This window comes from Sorex fumeus, unplaced genomic scaffold (assembly GCF_029834395.1).
Source record: "Sorex fumeus unplaced genomic scaffold, SorFum_2.1 ptg000054l, whole genome shotgun sequence".
In the NCBI taxonomy this organism is placed as follows: Eukaryota; Metazoa; Chordata; class Mammalia; order Eulipotyphla; family Soricidae; genus Sorex; species Sorex fumeus.
Genome location: NW_026606111.1, coordinates 16979033 through 16998055, shown reverse-complemented (window position 1 = coordinate 16998055; position 19023 = coordinate 16979033). Strand labels below are relative to the sequence as shown.

At 49.6% G+C, this 19023-nt stretch overlaps 1 protein-coding gene across 3 annotated transcripts; it reads right to left on the bottom strand.

Moving 5' to 3' along the window:
- Nucleotides 1-2208: 2208 nt before the first annotated feature.
- POU3F2 (POU class 3 homeobox 2) lies at nt 2209-10671 on the bottom strand. Of its 3 annotated transcripts, none has more exons than XM_056125016.1 (2): nt 9042-10669; nt 2209-2644 (listed from the first exon to the last, which is right to left on the bottom strand). In XM_056125016.1, exons 1-2 carry the CDS (start codon nt 10122-10124, stop codon nt 2636-2638), a joined length of 1092 nt encoding a protein of 363 aa, XP_055980991.1. In that variant the 5' UTR covers nt 10125-10669; the 3' UTR covers nt 2209-2635. The 3 variants fall into 3 exon arrangements, with proteins under 3 accessions (XP_055980991.1, XP_055980990.1, XP_055980989.1); XM_056125015.1 differs by lacking the exon at nt 2209-2644 and adding an exon at nt 3596-5223 and having other exon boundaries at nt 9042-10671; XM_056125014.1 differs by lacking the exon at nt 2209-2644 and having other exon boundaries at nt 6830-10653.
- Between the last annotated feature and the right edge of the window lie 8352 nt (nt 10672-19023).

Sequence of the window (19023 nt, the reverse complement as noted above, 5' to 3'; positions counted from 1 at the left end):
GCGGCGCTGGCGGGGCGCTTGCCCCTTGGCATCACCCGAGTCAGGCGAGAACCACCTCCAGAGCTTCCTCCCGTCGCGGTGGAGGCAGGGAGGGCCCCGGGACCCCCTCGCTTTCCCAAGTCGATCGGAGTCTGTGGGGCTCGGTCCAGATCTTCTGCTTTGTCATATTCTCCCTTTTTTAAAAAGGGCCTCGCGGACCGACACAAAAGGTGGCGGAAAGTGCGTTGGATCAATAGCAAAGATTGTTATTTAGATAACGAATTAATCTCCCTGTTAGAATACTTTTTATAGTGAACTTTGCACCCCTTCCATAAGAAAAAGGAATTTAAAGGGAAAAAAAGTCTCAAACGGGATTAAGGTTTTAATTACAATTCCCTATCGAAATAGTATGTTTGATGAGCTGATCTTATCAATTAATAGTAACATTAAAGCTCAAGAAACAGATTCACGGAAAATATGCTTGAGGGCGTCTTTTAAAAGGAATCGCACCCGGGAAAGTCGCGGGGCAGCGGGGCAGCGGGCCAGGCGCGCGGCGACCCGGGAGGTTGGTTTCGGATCTGTGTCTGCTCGGACGCCGCCAGTGCGGGGCGCGCATCGGGGACTTCCGAAGGGGCGGTGGCGGCGGGAGGGTGGGAGGGAAATAATAAATAACAGAAGCCTCTTCCAAGCCGAGGCCCACATCAAAGTTGGGGCCCCACAAGGCCGTGCAGTTCACTGCGTTTGGGTCAGCGTTATATTCCAGGGGCAAATAAAGTAATTTGAACATGCACCAACAGTTTTCCATAAAATACGAGTTAAAAGAAGTAATAGAACTAATCACTGTCTCCTCAAATCAAGTAGAAAACATTTCAATGCACTAATTAGAGTAATTAGAATAATAAGCCTCTGCCTATATGTGGTAAGACAATGTGTACAAACAACTTTATTTAATGTATACTGGTAATCAGCGATGCGTGCCTGCTTGAATGCTTAGCGCAATAAAACTACCCTCCGTCCGCCCAAACAATCAAATACAAATTAGTTTAATGATTGTGCTTGCTGAATGTCTTAGAAATCCACAGGCAGAGGCGAGTAAATAGAAGCATCCTTGTTTGCGTGCGTCCCCGCCCCGGCTGGCCACGAGGCCCGGTGAGTGTCCGCGGGCGGGCGCGGCGGGAGCAGGCAGGAGGCCCCGGCTCGCCGGGCGGAGGCCGGCCCCGCGCCAGCACCGACCCGCGCCCGCCAGCGCCTCTGCTCGGCCCCTGGCCGCCTTCCCACCCTCATCATCCAGCTTCCCGCCTCCGGGCCCCGCCGCGCACCCCGGCGGCCCCTAGAGCCTCTGTCCCCTGCTAGGCCTCCCCTACTCGGGAGGCAGAAGGCCGCGTTGGCAGCCCCAGCGCCCCTAGACGAAGGTTTTAAAGACTTAATGAGATCTTCCCACTACTTTCCCGTCGGGGGGCTTTTGGGAAACTACGGGGGCGGGTCCCATTACTTTAGGAGCGCCCAGAGTGCGGAGGAGAACCTCAGGACCTCTGGTCTTGGGGCTCGGGCACACCCTGTTCGCTGCGCCCCTCCCCCCAACTCTGACTTGGGAGACTGGGGTGCCCAGGTTCCTTTTGCTGGGGATCTAACTTCCCTCCTGTGCAGACGTAGCGAAATTAGGCCAAGCAGGGTGAGGTTTGCGGGGGGAAGGTTCGAGGTTGGTGTTGCCGGGCGCTTCAGCGCCGGGAGAGCACCTTCCTCTCCCCAGGAGGCGGGGAGTGGGGCGCTCTCCAGGGTTCGCGTGAGTCCGAAGTTTGAGGTGGGCGTGGGGGGCTGACGGGGAGGCGCTTCAAAACTTTGCTTGCCACCTCTGCTTCCTCTCACTCCATTCCTGGGTCCTGAGCTATCCCCCGCAGAAACAAAACAGAACAAAACAAAACCCTCCAGGAAAAGGTCAATTTGCTCTAATTCACTGTCCTCTTAATTCTTCCGCACTTTTCCTGCGGTTGCCTCTTCTGCCCTCTTCTTTGCGGGGACACTTTTGCCCATTACTGCTTCTTCCTGCAGAATGCCACGTCCTAGGCCTAACTTGACAGAGAGTCAAGGGGGAATGTTGCAGAGGCGGAAAGTTGAGAGATTCACTTGCCTCTAGACCCTCAAAACTCAGCCCTCCCCCCCCCGCACGCGCCCCATCCACGCGCGCCCCATAGGCCAGGCCACCTCGCAGCGTCCAAACCCAAGTGCCCCAAGGACGGCGCCCCACCCCCTTGCCCAAGGCTCCTACTCTACTGGGGTGGGCGATCCCACCGATCCCGACGACCCTCCTACCCTACCGGCTCTCCTGGAAAGGGCAGAGGGCTGCAACGGGCTGAAACTGCAGGCTTGGCCGTCCAGGCCTTGGGAGCCGCCGAGAATCCGCATTCCTGGACAGCTCTTGGGCGGTGCAGTGCCCCAGAGCGAAGGCCCAGGCAGGAATACAGGGACTCCCGGCTCCTCTCGCTTCTCTTCCCTTCCCGAACGGTCCAGCGGGGCAGTCTGGGCCTTCCTCTCAGAGGCCTGACTTCCCACGAGGCGCGGGCGCACCCTCGAACTAGGCGCCTTATTTGTGTCCAAGCGAAGAGCAAGTGACAGCTCAGAGAATGTTCTCCTGCCTTTTCCAAGCGCTTCACCAACTTTAGAGAGACTTTTGTTAGGGGAGTAAACAGACAAAAAGTTATTCATGGCAAATCTTTCTAGCCAGAATCCCAAGTACTGGGACCTAACAATTCCTCCGACAGAATTTGATTTCTGAACAGGAGGAAGAAAAGAATCCCAACTCTTTTCACCGGGGTTTGCCTGAACCCCCAAAGCCCAGTGATTTACAATGGTCAATTTGTGCCACAAATCCGCAAGAAAGTCCTCACCCCCTACCCCCACGTCCTGCCAAACTCCGACTATATTTTGTGTGTACGCATGTGTCATTTTTATTCCCTTTAAACAAGCCCAGAGGAAACATTGGTAGGATGGAAAATATGTGGCCCAAATCAAAAAGGACGCAGATTCAAATTTACTCCACAGCGAGGTTTTTCTTTCGCCGTCGTTCTGCACACCGAGAATTAATTGTGGACAATTTATAGCAATCAAAATCCCCTCCATATTGCTCAGATGGGGTCCTAAGGCTCCCCTGTCTTTCTAAAAATCAGTGACAAGTGAGTCATTGTAGGGCATTTATTTCTTCTCTCCCCCCCCATGACAACTCCCCATTCTGAGCAGAGCTGTGTGCCGCCAGCTACAAACCACTCCAGAGCCCGATCCTCAAAGACCAACCGCATATGGAAGACCCACCCCCACCCCCAAATCCCAGACAAAGAGCTATAAAAACTCAGAAAGACGTGGAAGGAATAAACTTTAAGATATAGATGCATTTTTACTGGTGTATTAAATAACATTTCAGACATTTAAAAAAAAGAGAGAGAGAAATACATCTTAATGTTATTAACAACCAGAATTCTAAGAACAATAAGAGGCCAGGGTTGTCTTGTTAGGATATGATATTGTTTCTAAAACCTCTAACAGCTAAGCCAAGCAGAGTTGTTATTAAGGGAAGGGAAAAGTGCTACATGATAAAGTTTATTGGCTTTTCTTTTTCTTAAAAAAAAAAAGGAGAAAACACATCTCCTAGCTTCCCTCCAAACACCAGAACAATCTGCATATATTTTGATCATATATCTCTCTTTAACCGAGCAAAGAGTTTGAAGAAAACTAGTTTCATTTTCTGGTGCTCCTGTAGCTAGTCTAGATAATGGGCATTGAAATAACTCTGGCTCAAGTTCTACAAACATGGACAAGTTTATTTCGGGATTTGTGAGCCGAGTGTGGTAACCTTCTGCCACTTTTGCATTATTTCCTAGCCTGAAACAAGTGGTGAGAATAGTTATCAAGCATACTCCCACCACCACCTGCCCCCTCACTAAGAGATTATGTGTCATTGAAAAAGTTAAACTTTCCTAAACAGGGAAAATGTATAAAATTTATCTGTATACTCCATACCATCACTCACAGTACTTCGAGATGCATCTTTTTCTTTCGTTTTAAATAAGCTTTCGCCTCACTGAAATATACAAGTGGATCTCAAGAAACACTTTTACCTTTGACCCTCACTTCACCATCCTTTCGCTTTCTGTACATGCTCCATTCTTTAACTTGTCTAGGAATTCAATAGAATCTAGAACAGAGTTCTATAAACTGATTGAAAAATCAACAAAGACAAATCACAGGGACCAGTGATAAAAAGATAATATCTCTCACCCAGTCACCCAGCACTACCTAAGCTGCTTCCATAGTAAGGCAAATGAAAGGCGAATGAATGCAGCATATAGACATACATGCACAGGTACCAATACGCTCACATGCCAACCCCCCATTGTTGCTGCTGTATCTCTTTATTAGTTGCTTTTAGAGGGGAAAAAAAAGTAGAAAGGTTTTATCTTTGCTAAAGCCATTTCACTAGAAAATTTTGCCAACCTCTACGTGTCTTACAAACTGGTAGGGGGAGGGGAAGGAAGAGAGGGCTTTTGTTGCTGCCGTTTGAAAAATAAGGAGGTAACTTCGTGGGAAGCGAGAATGTTTAGAAGTGCCAACCATAATATTACTTGTGGCCATTCCCTCCATCTGACCTTCACATAACTCTCCCACATGATCACCCTCCACCCTTCATGCTGCACCATAAATTTTAAAAGTGACACATTGTGAGGAAGCACATGGACTCTTTCAGAGAGCCCTTTTCAGCACTACTGTCTTGGGAGGGAGGTGGGGAGGTTTGTCATTTTGACTAGTCCACATCTTAGGAGTGACTGCCTCGCACATTTTCCCCAGGAGCAGCGATGGTGTTTTTCCACCTTGCACAGTCCCCAAACTGGCATTAAAACTGTCTGAGTAGCTTTAGAATAGGAATGGCAAGCGTGGGTCAGAACCTTGGCATGACCATTTAGCACGTGATCGTTTCCAGTCAGTAGCTCCTGTGGCTAACAACAACAACAACAAACAACAACAACAACAACAACAACAACAACGTCTTCTCAAGGTCCACTAAAATGCCCTGCAGAGGGCAGATGCTGCTTGTTTTCCGCCTACACTGGAGGAGGATATTGACCCAGAACTTAAATCTATATCCAGCTTAAACATTTTACCCATCAGCATGTCTGCGGTCACAAAGCACTTCTTCTTTCTGTCACTTCTTGTTCAGCCTATTGATAAGATCATTTGGCTGAATCTGTTTGGGACCTGTGTAATATTGACCAGGAGTTAGAAAAGATGATCAGATGCAATAAGCCCAGAAACTACCTTTCCAAATAGACATTTATACTTAAACCAATGTTCCAAAGAAAACTTTTAAATACGCCAGCAAACTTGTAAAGTAAGCCAACAGTGCTTTCATTTCTCATTTAAAACTGAATTTTGGGTAGCGTAGTAAAACTATCTGAAATAATCTATATTAGCATTAGAGTCTTGCACCATAATACTAAAATAAGTCCCCATTCGTACCTTCTTTTATTTTTTTTCCAGAACCCATTTTCAGAGACTTAGAGAAGACTGCATAAACCATTGCAAATGCATCTTTTTCTCTGAACCCAACAGGAAGAATACATAGGACCTACCCCTATTCATTAAGTAAATGCACACTGCATATTACCAGTTATTCTCTGTTGAACTGTTAATTAATAAGTATAATACCCTTGACTAAATCTTGCTTTCCTGTAGGTACCAAATACTGTGTGGACATGTAGTAAAGATTAAAGTCTACCTAGTTTCATTGATGATTTTTTCTCCCACAGCGCAATTAGGAAGGTAAAGCTAACTTGGAAGGAAGATACAGGAATATCTGTACATTTTAAAGAGGAACAAACATCTCTTTGTTGGACCATGAAATGGCAAACAAATTGAAGCTAAAACCCAATGACCATTTCGATTTAATGCTACAGACATAGTGCTGAAAGATTTGGCACAGATAGATTTTGCACAGAAAAGTGAATCAAAACAGTCAGTAGTCTCCCTTTTTAAAAAAGCCTCCGAAAGTTATAAACATGAAACCTGGCAGTATATCCATAAAATTTATTCCAAAACTTTATGAAGTATAAAGGAAGGGAAGTGTTTTACACACAACTCAACTCAGTAAGCATAAGGTCTAGGGTATTTCCCCCCCCTTAAAACTTGGCACTATCTTTTAAAATAAAATAAAGATATTTCAATAATTAGAACAAACTATGAAGGTATTGTGCATTTCTGTTTTATGTAGATAATAAAATATTACTTTAACATAAATATATAAGGATCTCTGCGTTTTTATTTTCCCCACAAGCACAACCAAATGTACCAAAACAAAGTTATTTTTAAAGACTGAACAAAAAAATTACATCCCATATAGATTTTGCTCACCTACTCATTTAAAGCTACAGAAAAACAGTTTCCAGAACCTTTTTGCTTTTAAAAGAAATAAATATACATTGAGGCAGGCCACTTAAAAATGATATGAAAATATTTCCCTGGGTAGCATTAAAAAAAAGAAAAATAGACAAAGAAACATTTAAACTATTTCTGCATTTCAAAAGACAGATATTAAACATATATACATAGTGGTAAGGTTCAGTGGTAACTTTTGTCTTAGTAAACCTATGAGAGTTAGAGGAGCTAAAGGACAGCCCCTGAACTCCAGTTTCTCACCTTACCCACTTGGTAATAAGAAGCTGAAAATTCATTTCCTCCCTTTCCCATTGGCTATTTGCCCTGCTCTGGATTGCTTCACTAAAGCCAGTCCTCACGCCTCAGGGACAAGCAGCTTGATGCACCCGAAGCAGCTCCGTGCCCCATCGCCTTATGACATTTGTTGGGGGAAATGAAATACAGGCAAAGAAATATGCCCATTGTAAGTTATCATTTATCTTGCAAAAACATTAAAAAATGAACCGATCACAGGTGTTTGAAAAGACAATATAACCCTAAAACCTTAACTACTAAGTGCAATGCTAAACTGATGCGGAACCATAATTTTATGGTAGTGAGAATTGAATTTTTAACATAAAATTTTTCTAACACCTAACCAGGAAAAAAAAAAGCCCCAAAGTTTTCAGATGAATAAAAAGTGTTTTCCCTTCTAGCGCCCCTTTGTGCTGATTGCAATTTTTTTGAATATTTGTACTGATCACAGTTTAATGGTATTTATTTTCAGTGCAGTTACAAGTTTTTTTTCACCTACACTCCCCAGTAAAGTCTTTTGTCATGGGAGTTAACACAAGAAGATAAGGTAGAAATCATACTTAAAACTATTAACAAAGGGAGAAAAAGAGGAATTGAAAATAGCATCTTCCCCACTTCATTTGGCTTCCTTGGTGAAAGAGGGGGTGAGGGAAAGCTGTCCAAGTCAAACTGGGTAATTTGTTTTTGTAATAAATTACATGAGAGAGGGTGTGGGACCTTAAATATGAATTGATAAACACATGAGCTAGTGAAGACAAAACCAGTCTACAGTGGAGATAATCCCTGTATGCATGTGGGTATTTGTGTGCTAAGAAAACAGTCTATGCATACAACATTAAGTTCCCGCATAATTTTTTAAAAAATACTATTAGAGGAACACAGTATAAATGCTGCTGTCAGCACAAATAATTTCTCATAGTTAAGTTATTAAAACAGAAGGCAGAGAACTATACAGGGGCATCTGAAGAAACCTATTTCTCTAGTTCTCTTCAATGTGCCACTTTCTGTTGGGCAACTCTGGAAATATATTTCATCTCCACATTTCCTGAGTTCCTTCACAATGGACCTGCCTGATAAAATGAATCATCAGTCATTCGCCATGGACTTTTCTTTCTTTTTTTTCCCTCCCCTCCATAACCTCCCCCAGAAACACTGCCTGAAAATGAAGTTTACTTTGTGGCTGGTCACAAAAACCAATGCTGGACTTTTATTTTTGTATTCCAAACTGGATTCTTGCCTTGGACAAAACGGTGAGACCATGCAGATTTCCTGAAAGTGGAGAATGATTTATTTTGTATGAAGCCAATCTTTTTCGCTTTGGTAAAAGGAGTAAATAAACATTACACCAGTGTGAGGGGTGGGGTGGAGGGGTGGGGGAACAGAAGGAAACCAAAGTTCACAAACAGCAAGAAGAACAAGGGGTGACACAAGAAGGTTAGAAATGGAGAGTGGCCAAGAGCTGGCGTCAACTCTCTCTGCTGAACAAAACAAAACAAACCCTAGCAATTTCTAAATTCATGGTGGGAGAAAGAAAAATATGTTCACGAATTTGTCCATGTAAACTTCAATTTTCTTGCAGTGCAATTTATTGTGGTTAAATTTTTGCCTACATCAAAGAACGAATGCGTGTATTCTTTCTCCTGATGGGGATCCACATTAGATAAACACAAGAGCATGTGCCAACTCCCAGCCTCAAGAAGCTGTGTTTTTTTGTGTGTTTATCATGATTTGGTGGAATTTTATTTTTTCTTTTTGGTCATTGATCTAGTTTTGCCAGGTATTTATCTCAGTGCTTGCTACTATCTCTTCCTCTCTCTCTATCACACGCTCCTTCCTCTCTGAGACACTCCACTCCATTGCCTGGGCTAGCCTGTAAAGGTCAAAACACATCATTACACATGCTACCGAAAACGATAGTCCAGTGCCTTAGTTGCTTTCCTTATTATTATTATTATTATTATTTTCTCTTTTAAGGGACGGGGCAATAATAATTAAAAATAAAAGAACAATCAGAAGTTAGAGAGGAAACAAGGGGACCGGGAAAGGGCCATGGACCGAAGGGGAGGGGGAGCCCCGCGCTCTGCCCCTCCCCCCGCTCGAGTTCACTGGACGGGCGTCTGCACCCCGTGGTGTGGTGGCGTGTCCCTACTCCCCCCGTACACATCCTCGGCGCCCGGCAGAGTCCCTCCGGGAGGGGTCATCCTTTTCTCTTTCTGTCTCCTGTTACAAAACCAAACTCTCACCACCTCCTTCTCCAGCTGTAAGCTGTCCGCGAGGGAGGTGATCTCCTGGGCCGAGGGCTTGGGGCATTTGAGGAAATGGCTCTCCAGAGCCCCCTTGACGCTCACCTCGATGGAGGTCCGCTTTTTCCGCTTGCGCCCCTGCGCTGCGATCTTGTCTATGCTCGTGGGGCTGCCCGAGGACGAGTCCGCCTCCTCCAACCACTTGTTCAACAAAGGCTTCAGCTTGCACATGTTCTTGAAGCTCAGCTGCAGGGCCTCAAACCTGCAGATGGTGGTCTGCGAGAACACGTTGCCATACAGGGTGCCCAGAGCCAGTCCCACGTCCGCTTGGGTAAATCCCAGTTTGATGCGTCGCTGCTTGAACTGCTTGGCAAACTGCTCCAGGTCATCCGAGGTCGGCGTGTCCTCGTCCGAGTGCGGGTCGTGGTGCGCGCCGGGGTGGCCGGGCGGCCCCTGCGGGGGCGGCGGCGGCGGCGGCTGCTGGTGCGGGTGCGGGTGCGGGTGCGGGTGGTGGTCGGCGTGGTGCGGCTCCTCGTGCGCGTCCCGCAGGCCGTGGTGGTGCAGCCCCGCGGGCTGCCCGCCGGCGCCCAGCATGCCGTTCACGGTGAAGCTGGGCTGCGAGTAGAGCAAGCCGCCGTTGGACGCTCCCATGGAGGGCGGGAGGTGCGCGGCAGCGGCTGCGCTCCGCCATGCCCCGGGCCCCGGGTGGTGGTTGGCTGCGTGGTGCACCAGATGCGGCGGTCGCTGCTGCTGCTGCTGCTGTTGCTGCTGCTGCTGCTGCTGCTGCTGCTGCTGCTGCTGCTGCTGGTGCTGCTGTTGGAGGGCGCCCGGCCCGTGCAGCTCGTCGCCGCGGCCGCCCTGCTGCACCACCACGGAGGGCTTGATGTCCGGCTGGCCCAAGGGGCTGGTGGACCACGGGGAGCCGTCGCCGCCGCCCCCGCCGCCGCCCCCGCCCCCGCCGCCGCCGCCGCCCCCGCCGCCGCCGCCGTGGGACAGCGCGGTGATCCACTGGTGAGCGTGGCTGAGCGGGTGCCCGTTGCTCTGCAGCGAGCCGTAGTCGCCTTGCACCAGGCTCTGCGCCTCGCGGTAGCCCCCCGCGCCCTGCTGCATGCCGCCCGGCGGCTCGGCGTGCACGATGGAGGCGCTGGAGGTGAGCAGGCTGTAGTGGTTAGACGCTGCGGTCGCCATGACTCTCGGAGCCGGACTGAGCGCTCCGGTTAAAGGAGCCGCGCATTTGACAGTTACTTTTTCGCCTCGGGCTCCTCTCTTCGCTCGCTCGCTCGCTCGCTCTCTCCTCTCTCTCTCTCCCCCGGCGGGCAGCTCCGACGCCCGCTCCGACGCCTTCTGTCGCTGCTCCAGCTATCACTGCTTCTGCTGCCGCCGCCGCCGCCGCCTCCCGCCCGCCGCCCTCGCTCTCTTTCTCCTCTCCCTCCTTCTTGCTCTCGCTCACTCTCTGACTCGCTCGGAGCTCCCCCCTCTCCCTGCTCTCTCCAGCTCTCTCCCGCTCTCTTGGCAGCGCCGGCTCGCAGCGGCACGCGCCTGGGCCCCGCCCCCTCCGCCCCCTCCCATTGGCTCCGCGCCCTTTGATTTACGTGGATACCGCTAGCAACCTCCCAGGCCGGCGCCGCTGATTGGCGCAGACCTGCCCCCCTCTCCGTTCCCCCCGCCCAGCAGCCGGTCGCCGAGTCCTCTTAGCCCTCCTCCAGTCCCCTCCCAGGCCACCGATTCAGATCCTGAGTTCTCACCTCGCCTTGTCCCCCACCCGGGGCCTCCTCCGCCCCTCTCGAATGGGCCCCGCCCCCCATCTGTCTCCCCTGCCTAGAAGCTGGGCGGGGGCGGCCCCAGCGCTCTTCGAGACCACAGCCACTTGGAAGACTTGGGGAGGGGGGAGTCCTCCTTCTCTCTCTTAATACCCCGTAGGGCGTGTGTGTGTGTGTGTGTGTGTGTGTGTGTGTGTGTGTGTGTGTGTGTGTAGTGGTGGTGGGATCTGGGGGAGGATGAAGACGGAGGGAGGAAAGAAAGGATGAGCAGCACTAAACCAGGAGTCCAATTTTTATGCATCTTGGAACAACACAGAGACGCACGCTGGCGCTCACACACACACACACACGCACACACGCGCGCGCGCACACACACACGCACATATACACACAAGCTAGCGACTCTTAAACCTAGAGCTAGAAGCCAGTTTTGTCATCCTAATAAAGTCCCTCTCTCCACAGTCCCCCCCCCGCCCCCCCCCTCGTTGGAATTTCTGTGCTCCGGTGTTTCTTGTTTCTGGATGTGCAAACACTTTTGCTCTAATAAAGATTCTTCCCTTTTATCCGTCCTCCACCACAGGCTCTCTTCCTTTTTGGTTGAAAACCCAATTGTCTCCCAGTCCCTCAGAGGTGGGACGCCGCGAGAGGCGGGCTCAGTGCGTAAAGCGGTCTGTAAGGGACTCCGGCTAAGGCGCGGAGTTGCCTGCTCTGACAGCGCGGCGGTCTGGACTGAATACAAAACAAAACAAAACTCTCAAAGTCGCTGATTCGCACACTCGGGTGCGCTCCTAGCTTTTGGTTTAGGAAATTGGGAGCAGGCGCGGGCAGACCTTCACCTTGTCTGGGCGCGCGCGGGGTGTGCTCGGCCTCCCAGCGCGCTGCAGGCGGGCACAGCGGCTCCGCAAACCAAGCCGCGGGGGCGGCGCGCGCGCTTCCCCTCCAAGGAGGGCGCTTTTCCATGCAACTTTTCCCTTGACTGCTTCTAAAGAGAGGAAGAATACGTGAAGGAAAGCGGGCCGAGGCCAGAGACCCTTCCTTCCTCGCCTGTAACTTCGGCGGGCCCCAGCGGGTGGGGCGGATAAACTCTTACTTTCAGGCTCTGGAGGGCGAATCCCCCTAGTTAGTCGTTAGCCATGAACTACCGAGCTAGACAGCTGGACCGGGGACCGGCGGCGCTGCTTTAAGGAGCTCTAGCGCTTCGTGTACAGAGCTCCTTTGGCCGTCCGGAGCAGGTGCCTGCAGCGAGTTTTGGAAGCCTGAGACCGTGATCAGAGAAACCCGGAGCTTAAGCAGCCTGCAGCAGCGGGATCACAACGCATGGCCGAGTGTGCGGGTGCCCAGACAGCGAATCCAATCAATGGAAAGTTGCTGCAGGAAAAGGGGGGGGGGAATAAAGGCCCCGGAGGACGTGGAAACAACCCATCGCCCACCCTTACCCCGGCTCGTGTAGATCTAGCGCTGGCGCTGCTTTTGGTGGTGAGGTTGCGAGGGAAGCCAAATCGACGCTCAGGGGAAGTACTTTGGGGCCTCTGAGCATCTTAATCTAGACAGCAAAGTGGAGTGGGCCAGAGAATTCATCATGACTAACGAGGAGCGAAGCTCTTTGGGGAGTGGCTGAGCTGTTTATAAATCACCACGTTGAGCACCCGCCCGGGCAAGGCGCTTGGGTGGAGGATTTCCACGTGCCCTGTGTTTATGAGGCAGCGTGCGCGCGCGAGAAATGGGGGTGGGGAGGGACGAGCCCACTGGCCGCCCGCGGGACGGACCTGTCTTCCCCCACGCGCGCACCCGCGCGGCCAGGCGAGGACACACAGAGCGGGGCGGCCGCCGCCAGCGCAAGCGCGGAGCCGCTCGCGCCGCGCGCCGAAGGGGTGCGAGAAATCCCGGAACTTTGCCCGGCTGGGGGGAAAAGAAACACACCAGACCTGGGATCCCGCAACCGCGGCTCTTGGACTGCGAGCAAAGGGGCTGGGCGGTGGACAAGACCGCCTCCTCCAGGCTGCAGCCCCGAGACTCCGGCGACAGGCGCGCGGTTCTCCCGGGGCTTGGAGGAGCGCACAGACGGCTAGCCAGCCGCGTCCAAACCTAGCCCCCGGGGTTCTTACCCCCACCCCCATCTTTTCTGCTATCCGCGCCCCTGCCCTCCCTCCTCCCCCTCCCGCCCCGCCTCTCCTGACTCAGAACTGCGAGCTCCCCCAGATGGAAGAATCCAACCGCCGGGAAGGGTCGCGTCCGGATGCTCAGTCCCCCCCCCCCCCTTTCCGGGGCAGGTGTCCTCTTTTCTCTGGATTTGATTTCGCATTTCTCCAGGGACAAGGCCCTTTGCAGCCCGTGGGACGATACAATCGAGGGAAGAAAAAAGGTTTCCAGATTCCTCTCCGAGGGAACCGAGGCGGCTGGGTTCGGAGTCAGTTTATAGTCTTCCCTTTACCCTCCTCTCCTCTGCCCTCCACCCCTGAACGCCCGGTATAGGGTGTTGTTGTATAGGGTGGGGGTGGGGGAGCAAAAAGAGACTTGCACGTGCACAGCCAAACTTCCTGTCTGTGACGGGATAGCACTGGCGATCTCGGCTCAGAGACTATCCCGTGTTGGCTGCCCAGGTCTACTCCATCCACTTTTTGCTGGTAGACCAAAGAGCTGAGTCGTTCCCAGCGGAGTAACCCCCGGTGGTTCTATCGGGTCGATATACCCAATAAATCCCAGGCATTACACCAGACAATGCTCTACCCCTGGTCCCCAGCAGCAGCACCCCACCCCCAGCCCTGTAGCTGGACCAATCGCTGAGCGTGCACCGTAGCTCAGGGGACCGACCACCTCCCCCAGCGCCAGCCCGCCGGTAGCCGGAGGCCCGGTTGGCGCGAACCGGGTCCTGAGCAACCTCCGCCTCCCGGGAGGGCGCCTTCCTAGGGCTCCTGTAAACCAAGGATCTCTCGGGGTTTAACTCCCGATGGGGCTCCTCTGTTCGTAACTCCTTCCCACCGTCACGGGCGCGTTTCTAGACGCTGACCCTGGCAAAACCCACGCCGCTTGGCTGTCAGTTTTTTCTCCACCCGCTTACAAACACGTTGAAGGTGTCTCCGGGAGACTCCTCCAGGTTTTGATTCAGCTCATTCCTTTTCTCTGTTCAAAGCAGCTGTTCAAATACAGAGGCTGCTTACGTTGACGTGGAGAGGATTTCAAACAACCCTAAAATGCTTTGAACTGACAAGGTGTCTAGCTAGCTCCCTCTCTCCAGCACGGCTTCCCAGGATCACTCGCTAGGACAATAGCTGAGCAGGCAGTTCACGCAGGCCTAGCCGCCTGGGGGCACAGACAGGGGGGGTGCTTCTCGGGCCTCATCTGTGAAAACAGACTCGAGGCACCCCGACTAGAGATCCTGGGGATGACTCCAGTGTCTCTTCTTTGACGAGATCTTAACGAAGGGGTCTACTGTGTCCAGTCGGCATCTCGACTCGCACTGGTCTGGAAAAGGTGTGGAATCCCACTTCCTGGGGTGCAGTTGGAGAAGAAACAACTCAGTTCATCAGAGCTCAATTGGAAAATACCTTACTTACCCCCACCTTGCCACTCTCCTGGCAAAGAGAGAGGAGTCTGGATCTCAGAGCTCACAATCCCTACCTTGCCCTTGCTCTAAGGCCCCCAAAGTCTTCATCTGAGTAACAGTAACGCGATCAGCCTATGCACTTTAACTTGAACTCTAGTTTATTAACTCGTTCTCTCGGAAACAAACTTATTTCATGTGTAATGTATCATTTCTATGCGCTGTACATGGCAGAAAACACACAGTAATCACTCTCATACATAAAGCTGGAAGGACAGTTATTAAAACAGAGGTGAGGTAGTATTCATCTAATAGATCCTAGTGTGGCTGCCCCCTCCCCTTCTTTCCTCCTGTGGTACTATCATAATATGATTCAGGAAACAAAGAGCTCCCCCCCCCCAAAGGTGACGACAGGCTTAAGCAAGGAAAAAACTGCTTAGTGATATTTTCTTTTTAACTTATCCACCAAGAAGGAGGATAGTTTGAGTTTCTGTTTCTCCTCCTCGTTCATTCCTGAGCTTTCTGCTTTCCAGCTAGCACTCAAGCAGCTATTTCATCTGATTAAGGACGAGTTTCCCCATATTTGAATGGAACATCTTTGCTGCAGGCCTACAGACTGTCAAAACTGAGGCTTCCACTTCAGAGCTGTAGTTTTAAAAGCCAATCTGCACAAAGAGGAGTTTAACTAATTTAATGAAAAATGGCTTAAAGCTTCAACAACTGCAGACTGGGGGTGCATATAAAAGTGCTTATAAAAGTACCATAAAAATGAATATCCAAATTCCTGCTAGACACAATAAACCTTTATTTTACAAAAGGACAAAAAATTATTATTTCAATTATGTAGGAGCACATAGGTTCCTGAACAGAAATACTCCCTAGATATAAAAGTCACCATACATCCATTGCACAAGTTCCTAAATGTGCATCTGTCTCCATGTGACAAAAGATCTTGGGGGGAAAAAAAAGTTTGTTGAAAGTTGAAGCCCAGATTCTTCCTGTGGCTGGAAACTCTGTACTTGTCCACATCACATACAAATAATTCTAGTTTACATTCACTGCTCGGTCAACTAATGAGATGTAAGATTTTAATTTCAGTATTTGAAATAAGATTATTTGAACCCATGGATATTAATCTCTTATCTCCCTTCCCAGTTCAGAATCTCATTGTTAAAAATGATACCTCCCCCTCTTTGTAGCTCTCATGCAAATATTTTAGGGACAGACATGGCTTGAAGACTTTCAAAATCGTATCACTCAGGCAAGTCTAGCTGTTTCAAGGATTACTATAAGTAATTTATCAAAGGAAGACTGCTAAATTTTAAGTGTGCATATGAGGCCTTATGGGGAAGTCATTCCATCAGGGTACAAATAAATTCTATTTGGAATTAATACAGCTTGCTTATGTTGAAATGTCAAGAAGAGAGCACAGGAAATTGGTAGCTCCTAGCTCCCTTTCTGAAATTTCGTTTTCAAATGACTAACAGTTCAATGGCTTAATAATAATGAAGCCCCAAGCTGCATCCCCACCCCCCTTACAGTAGGTGGATACTTGGCCACCAGGAGGGGATGACACCTCTTTGATAAATTAAAGTGATTTCTACAGAAACCTCCTTAGCTCTAAAGCATTTGGAATTGTTCTCAGATAAAGCTCTTGCCGCAATCTCTTCCCTCTCTTATCCTCTGGAGCAATTTGAGAAGATGAAGGAGCAAGGCGAGGCCCCCCTTGCCCCCCTCCACACCTGTGCATAGGCGCAGGGTGAGGGGGGTTGGGGAGAGCATCCTCAACCGTTTCCCACGCAAGGTGTCCAAAGGCTAGGTTTCCATCGCTGTGGGGAAACAAGGCTGCATTGGATGGGGTAGAGATTAAACTTCGGTTTACTTATTCTAGCTGCAGAGAACACGAATGCAAATCCCTTCTAAAGTGTACGAGTGCACTTAACAATTGTGCTGTTAGTGACGGGGACCGCAGCCAGCGGGGGAGGGGCGCTGCCCCAGAGAGAATATTTTTCTTCTTCTGAAAACAGCAAAAGCAGTAATAGCGGTGGACCAGACCCTTCCCAGTTTCAAGACTGTAGTTCTTCGGGAACTTGGGACTCAATGAAAGTTCGAGATGACCGTTTTGAAAACGCAGTTTTGTGTGTGTTTGGGAGGGGCGGTGGGGGAGGGGGAACCTAGAGTCTGGCGTTAGCCAACAGAAGACGCTGGCTGAGCAAGTCTTAAGCAGGTTGGAGCACTGAGAGACGCTCCCTCTTGTCTTTTCTGCGAGTTTTGGATGGTAATCTGGGGCAGCCAGGTCCCAGCATTAAATGCAAAATAGTAAAACAGGACACGGCTGAGTCACAGGCCTGATCATATTAATGCCCTAGGTCAGAGGGAGAGCATAATGAATAGGCGCTGGGCTCAGTTCGAGGAAGGGAACTTAATTAACCTTGGAAGAGTGAAAGAAAGTCAGAGATCATGTCTAAGAGCGCGGTTTAGGATGCTTATATTTACGTTTGTGTGGAGGAGTGAAGAGAGTAGTCTGCGCTGTATATGATAATAATAGTTAATTTCTTTCTTTCTTTCTTTCTTTCTTTCTTTCTTTCTTTCTTTCTTTCTTTCTTTCTTTCTTTCTTTCTTTCTTTCTTTTTTAAAGCTCTTTTAAAAGCCGGAGTTCGTGCTACTCTGGGCCACACTAGCATCCATACAATCCCGCGGGGAACCCCGCAGCAGGAGACCTTGAGCGCGGTGGGAGGTTCTATGTCCTGGCCTCGGCCTGCGTGGGGGAGCATCCGCCGGGCTGAGGAGCAGCGGCTGCTGCTCCCTCGCACCCTGGTCTGAACTCAGTCGGGGGCAGCTAGGGAACAGCGCTGGGTGGGGGTGGGGGGCAGGCCCTGCCCGGAGCCTCAGAGCGCCTAGGCAGGTCCTGGCTGCGATCCGGGGGAGGAAGGCGAGGGCGAGAAGCGGGAGGCAGGCCATTGTCCAGGGAGGGCGCATTTTTGTCCGGATGCTGCTGGTTGCTATAGCGAGGAGGGAAATCCAAACAGAAGGGCTCAGTTCGCCTCCTCGGGCCTGGGAGCGGCGTTCCCTCCTCTCAGCCAAAATAAAAGTGCCGCCTGGGGCCTGGCACCCCTTTCTGAGAGAGCTGCTGCAGGCCCCAAGGAGCGGGGCCCGGAGGAGGCAGGCACCCAGCAAAGGGAAGGGGGCAGTATCCAATCCAACCCCACGGGGAATGGTCAGGCTGGAGACTCACTCTCTCTCTCTCTCTCTCTCTCTCTCTCTCTCTCTCTCTCTCTCTCTCTCTCTCTCTCCTCCCTCCCCACACACCTCTTCCCCACCCACCCCCTCCCCACCCCACACCTTCAGTTTTCCTGCTGTATTGGACTGAAGAAAAAATCTCACAACTTTCTCAAACTCGTGAAACCTTCCGAGTGGATGAACCTCGCTCTTCTGCGCTGATGGATGCGTTTCGGCGTTGGAAGCGCCGTCGGAGGACAGCGACCTGCATGCGGCTCAGCTCTCTAGCGACGCTGTCCAGGGAAGGAAGGACACCACTCCCAGCAGAATGACCTATTATGAGAGTTTAAAAACCACTCAAAGGGAAATTTGTCTAGAAAAGAATGTAGATGCAAATTTTACACATTTAAAGGAGACTCATTTTGCAGTAGTTTTTTTTTTTAAATGTTTTAGCTATTCAACTTTGAAATCAGTGTGTGAAGGGAAGGTTACAATAAAAGCTTTTCAAGGCTTATAATTTCTCCAACGGTAGGGCTCAGGCTGCCTAGAGGAAGATAGAAATATTAAGTTAATTGAGAGCTGTTAGCTTTTGATTTTTTGAGTTGGTGATTTAAGGAAGAGGTATTAGTTTACTCAAGCCAGGTTTTAAGAAACTTAGGATTTTCATTTGTAGGGACAAGTTTGGGTACTAGAAAGGGACCAACCAGATAATACTTACAAAAATCAAATCTCTCTTACTCTCTTGTGAATTTGAAATTCTTTTTCTCTTCAGTGTCTACCCTTGTCTCTTGCCTAGACACTTCCTGAAAAAAGAATTTTTATTTGACTAGAGGAAACCATTTGAAAGGCATAGTCAAAAGCATTTCTCGCTCCCCTTCATATATCCTTTCCATCACAGTGACAAGTTCCTTTAAAAAAGTTCACATAACTTTGTAAGAAGTTCCTTAATTCATAATAATATTCACATTTTAAAAAATGCTTGAAAGAAATCATGTTAATGAAGAGAACATTTGCAGTAATTTGGTGATAATTATCAGAATCGCCACATATTCGCAGAGGCTTGAACAATACGTGTTCAGAGAAAAGCAAAACACATTATTTTAATAGTCTGATATGCAAACTATGGACCGTTCAATTACGTGGCTTAATAATGCATACATGATGTGATCTTGTTATTGGGATGGGAAGGTCTGTGGTGAGTCACTGCTAAGTCCAAGTGTGCTCTCACATCCAGTAAAATCCATTGCCATGGATCAGGGGCCCCTGCCAAACTGCATTTAAGAGAATAAAAATTAATGACTGAGAATTTGAGCGTTAAATTAACATTAATTATATGACCTGCATGCTGGAAAGATTAAATTTCTTACGCCCTAATTAGATAACGTCTCCTCATACATCAAACAATTTTCATTTCCAAGTTTCAAGAAGCACAATGCAAGATGGGGAGAAGCAATAGGTTGGGGTTTTCCTTCTTTGGGAGAGTTTAGTCACCATTTGAGCAGCTTTCCTTTCCTTTTCTGGTGGGTTTCATCAGCAAAAGTCCTTAGGACGGAGGTTTGATAATGAA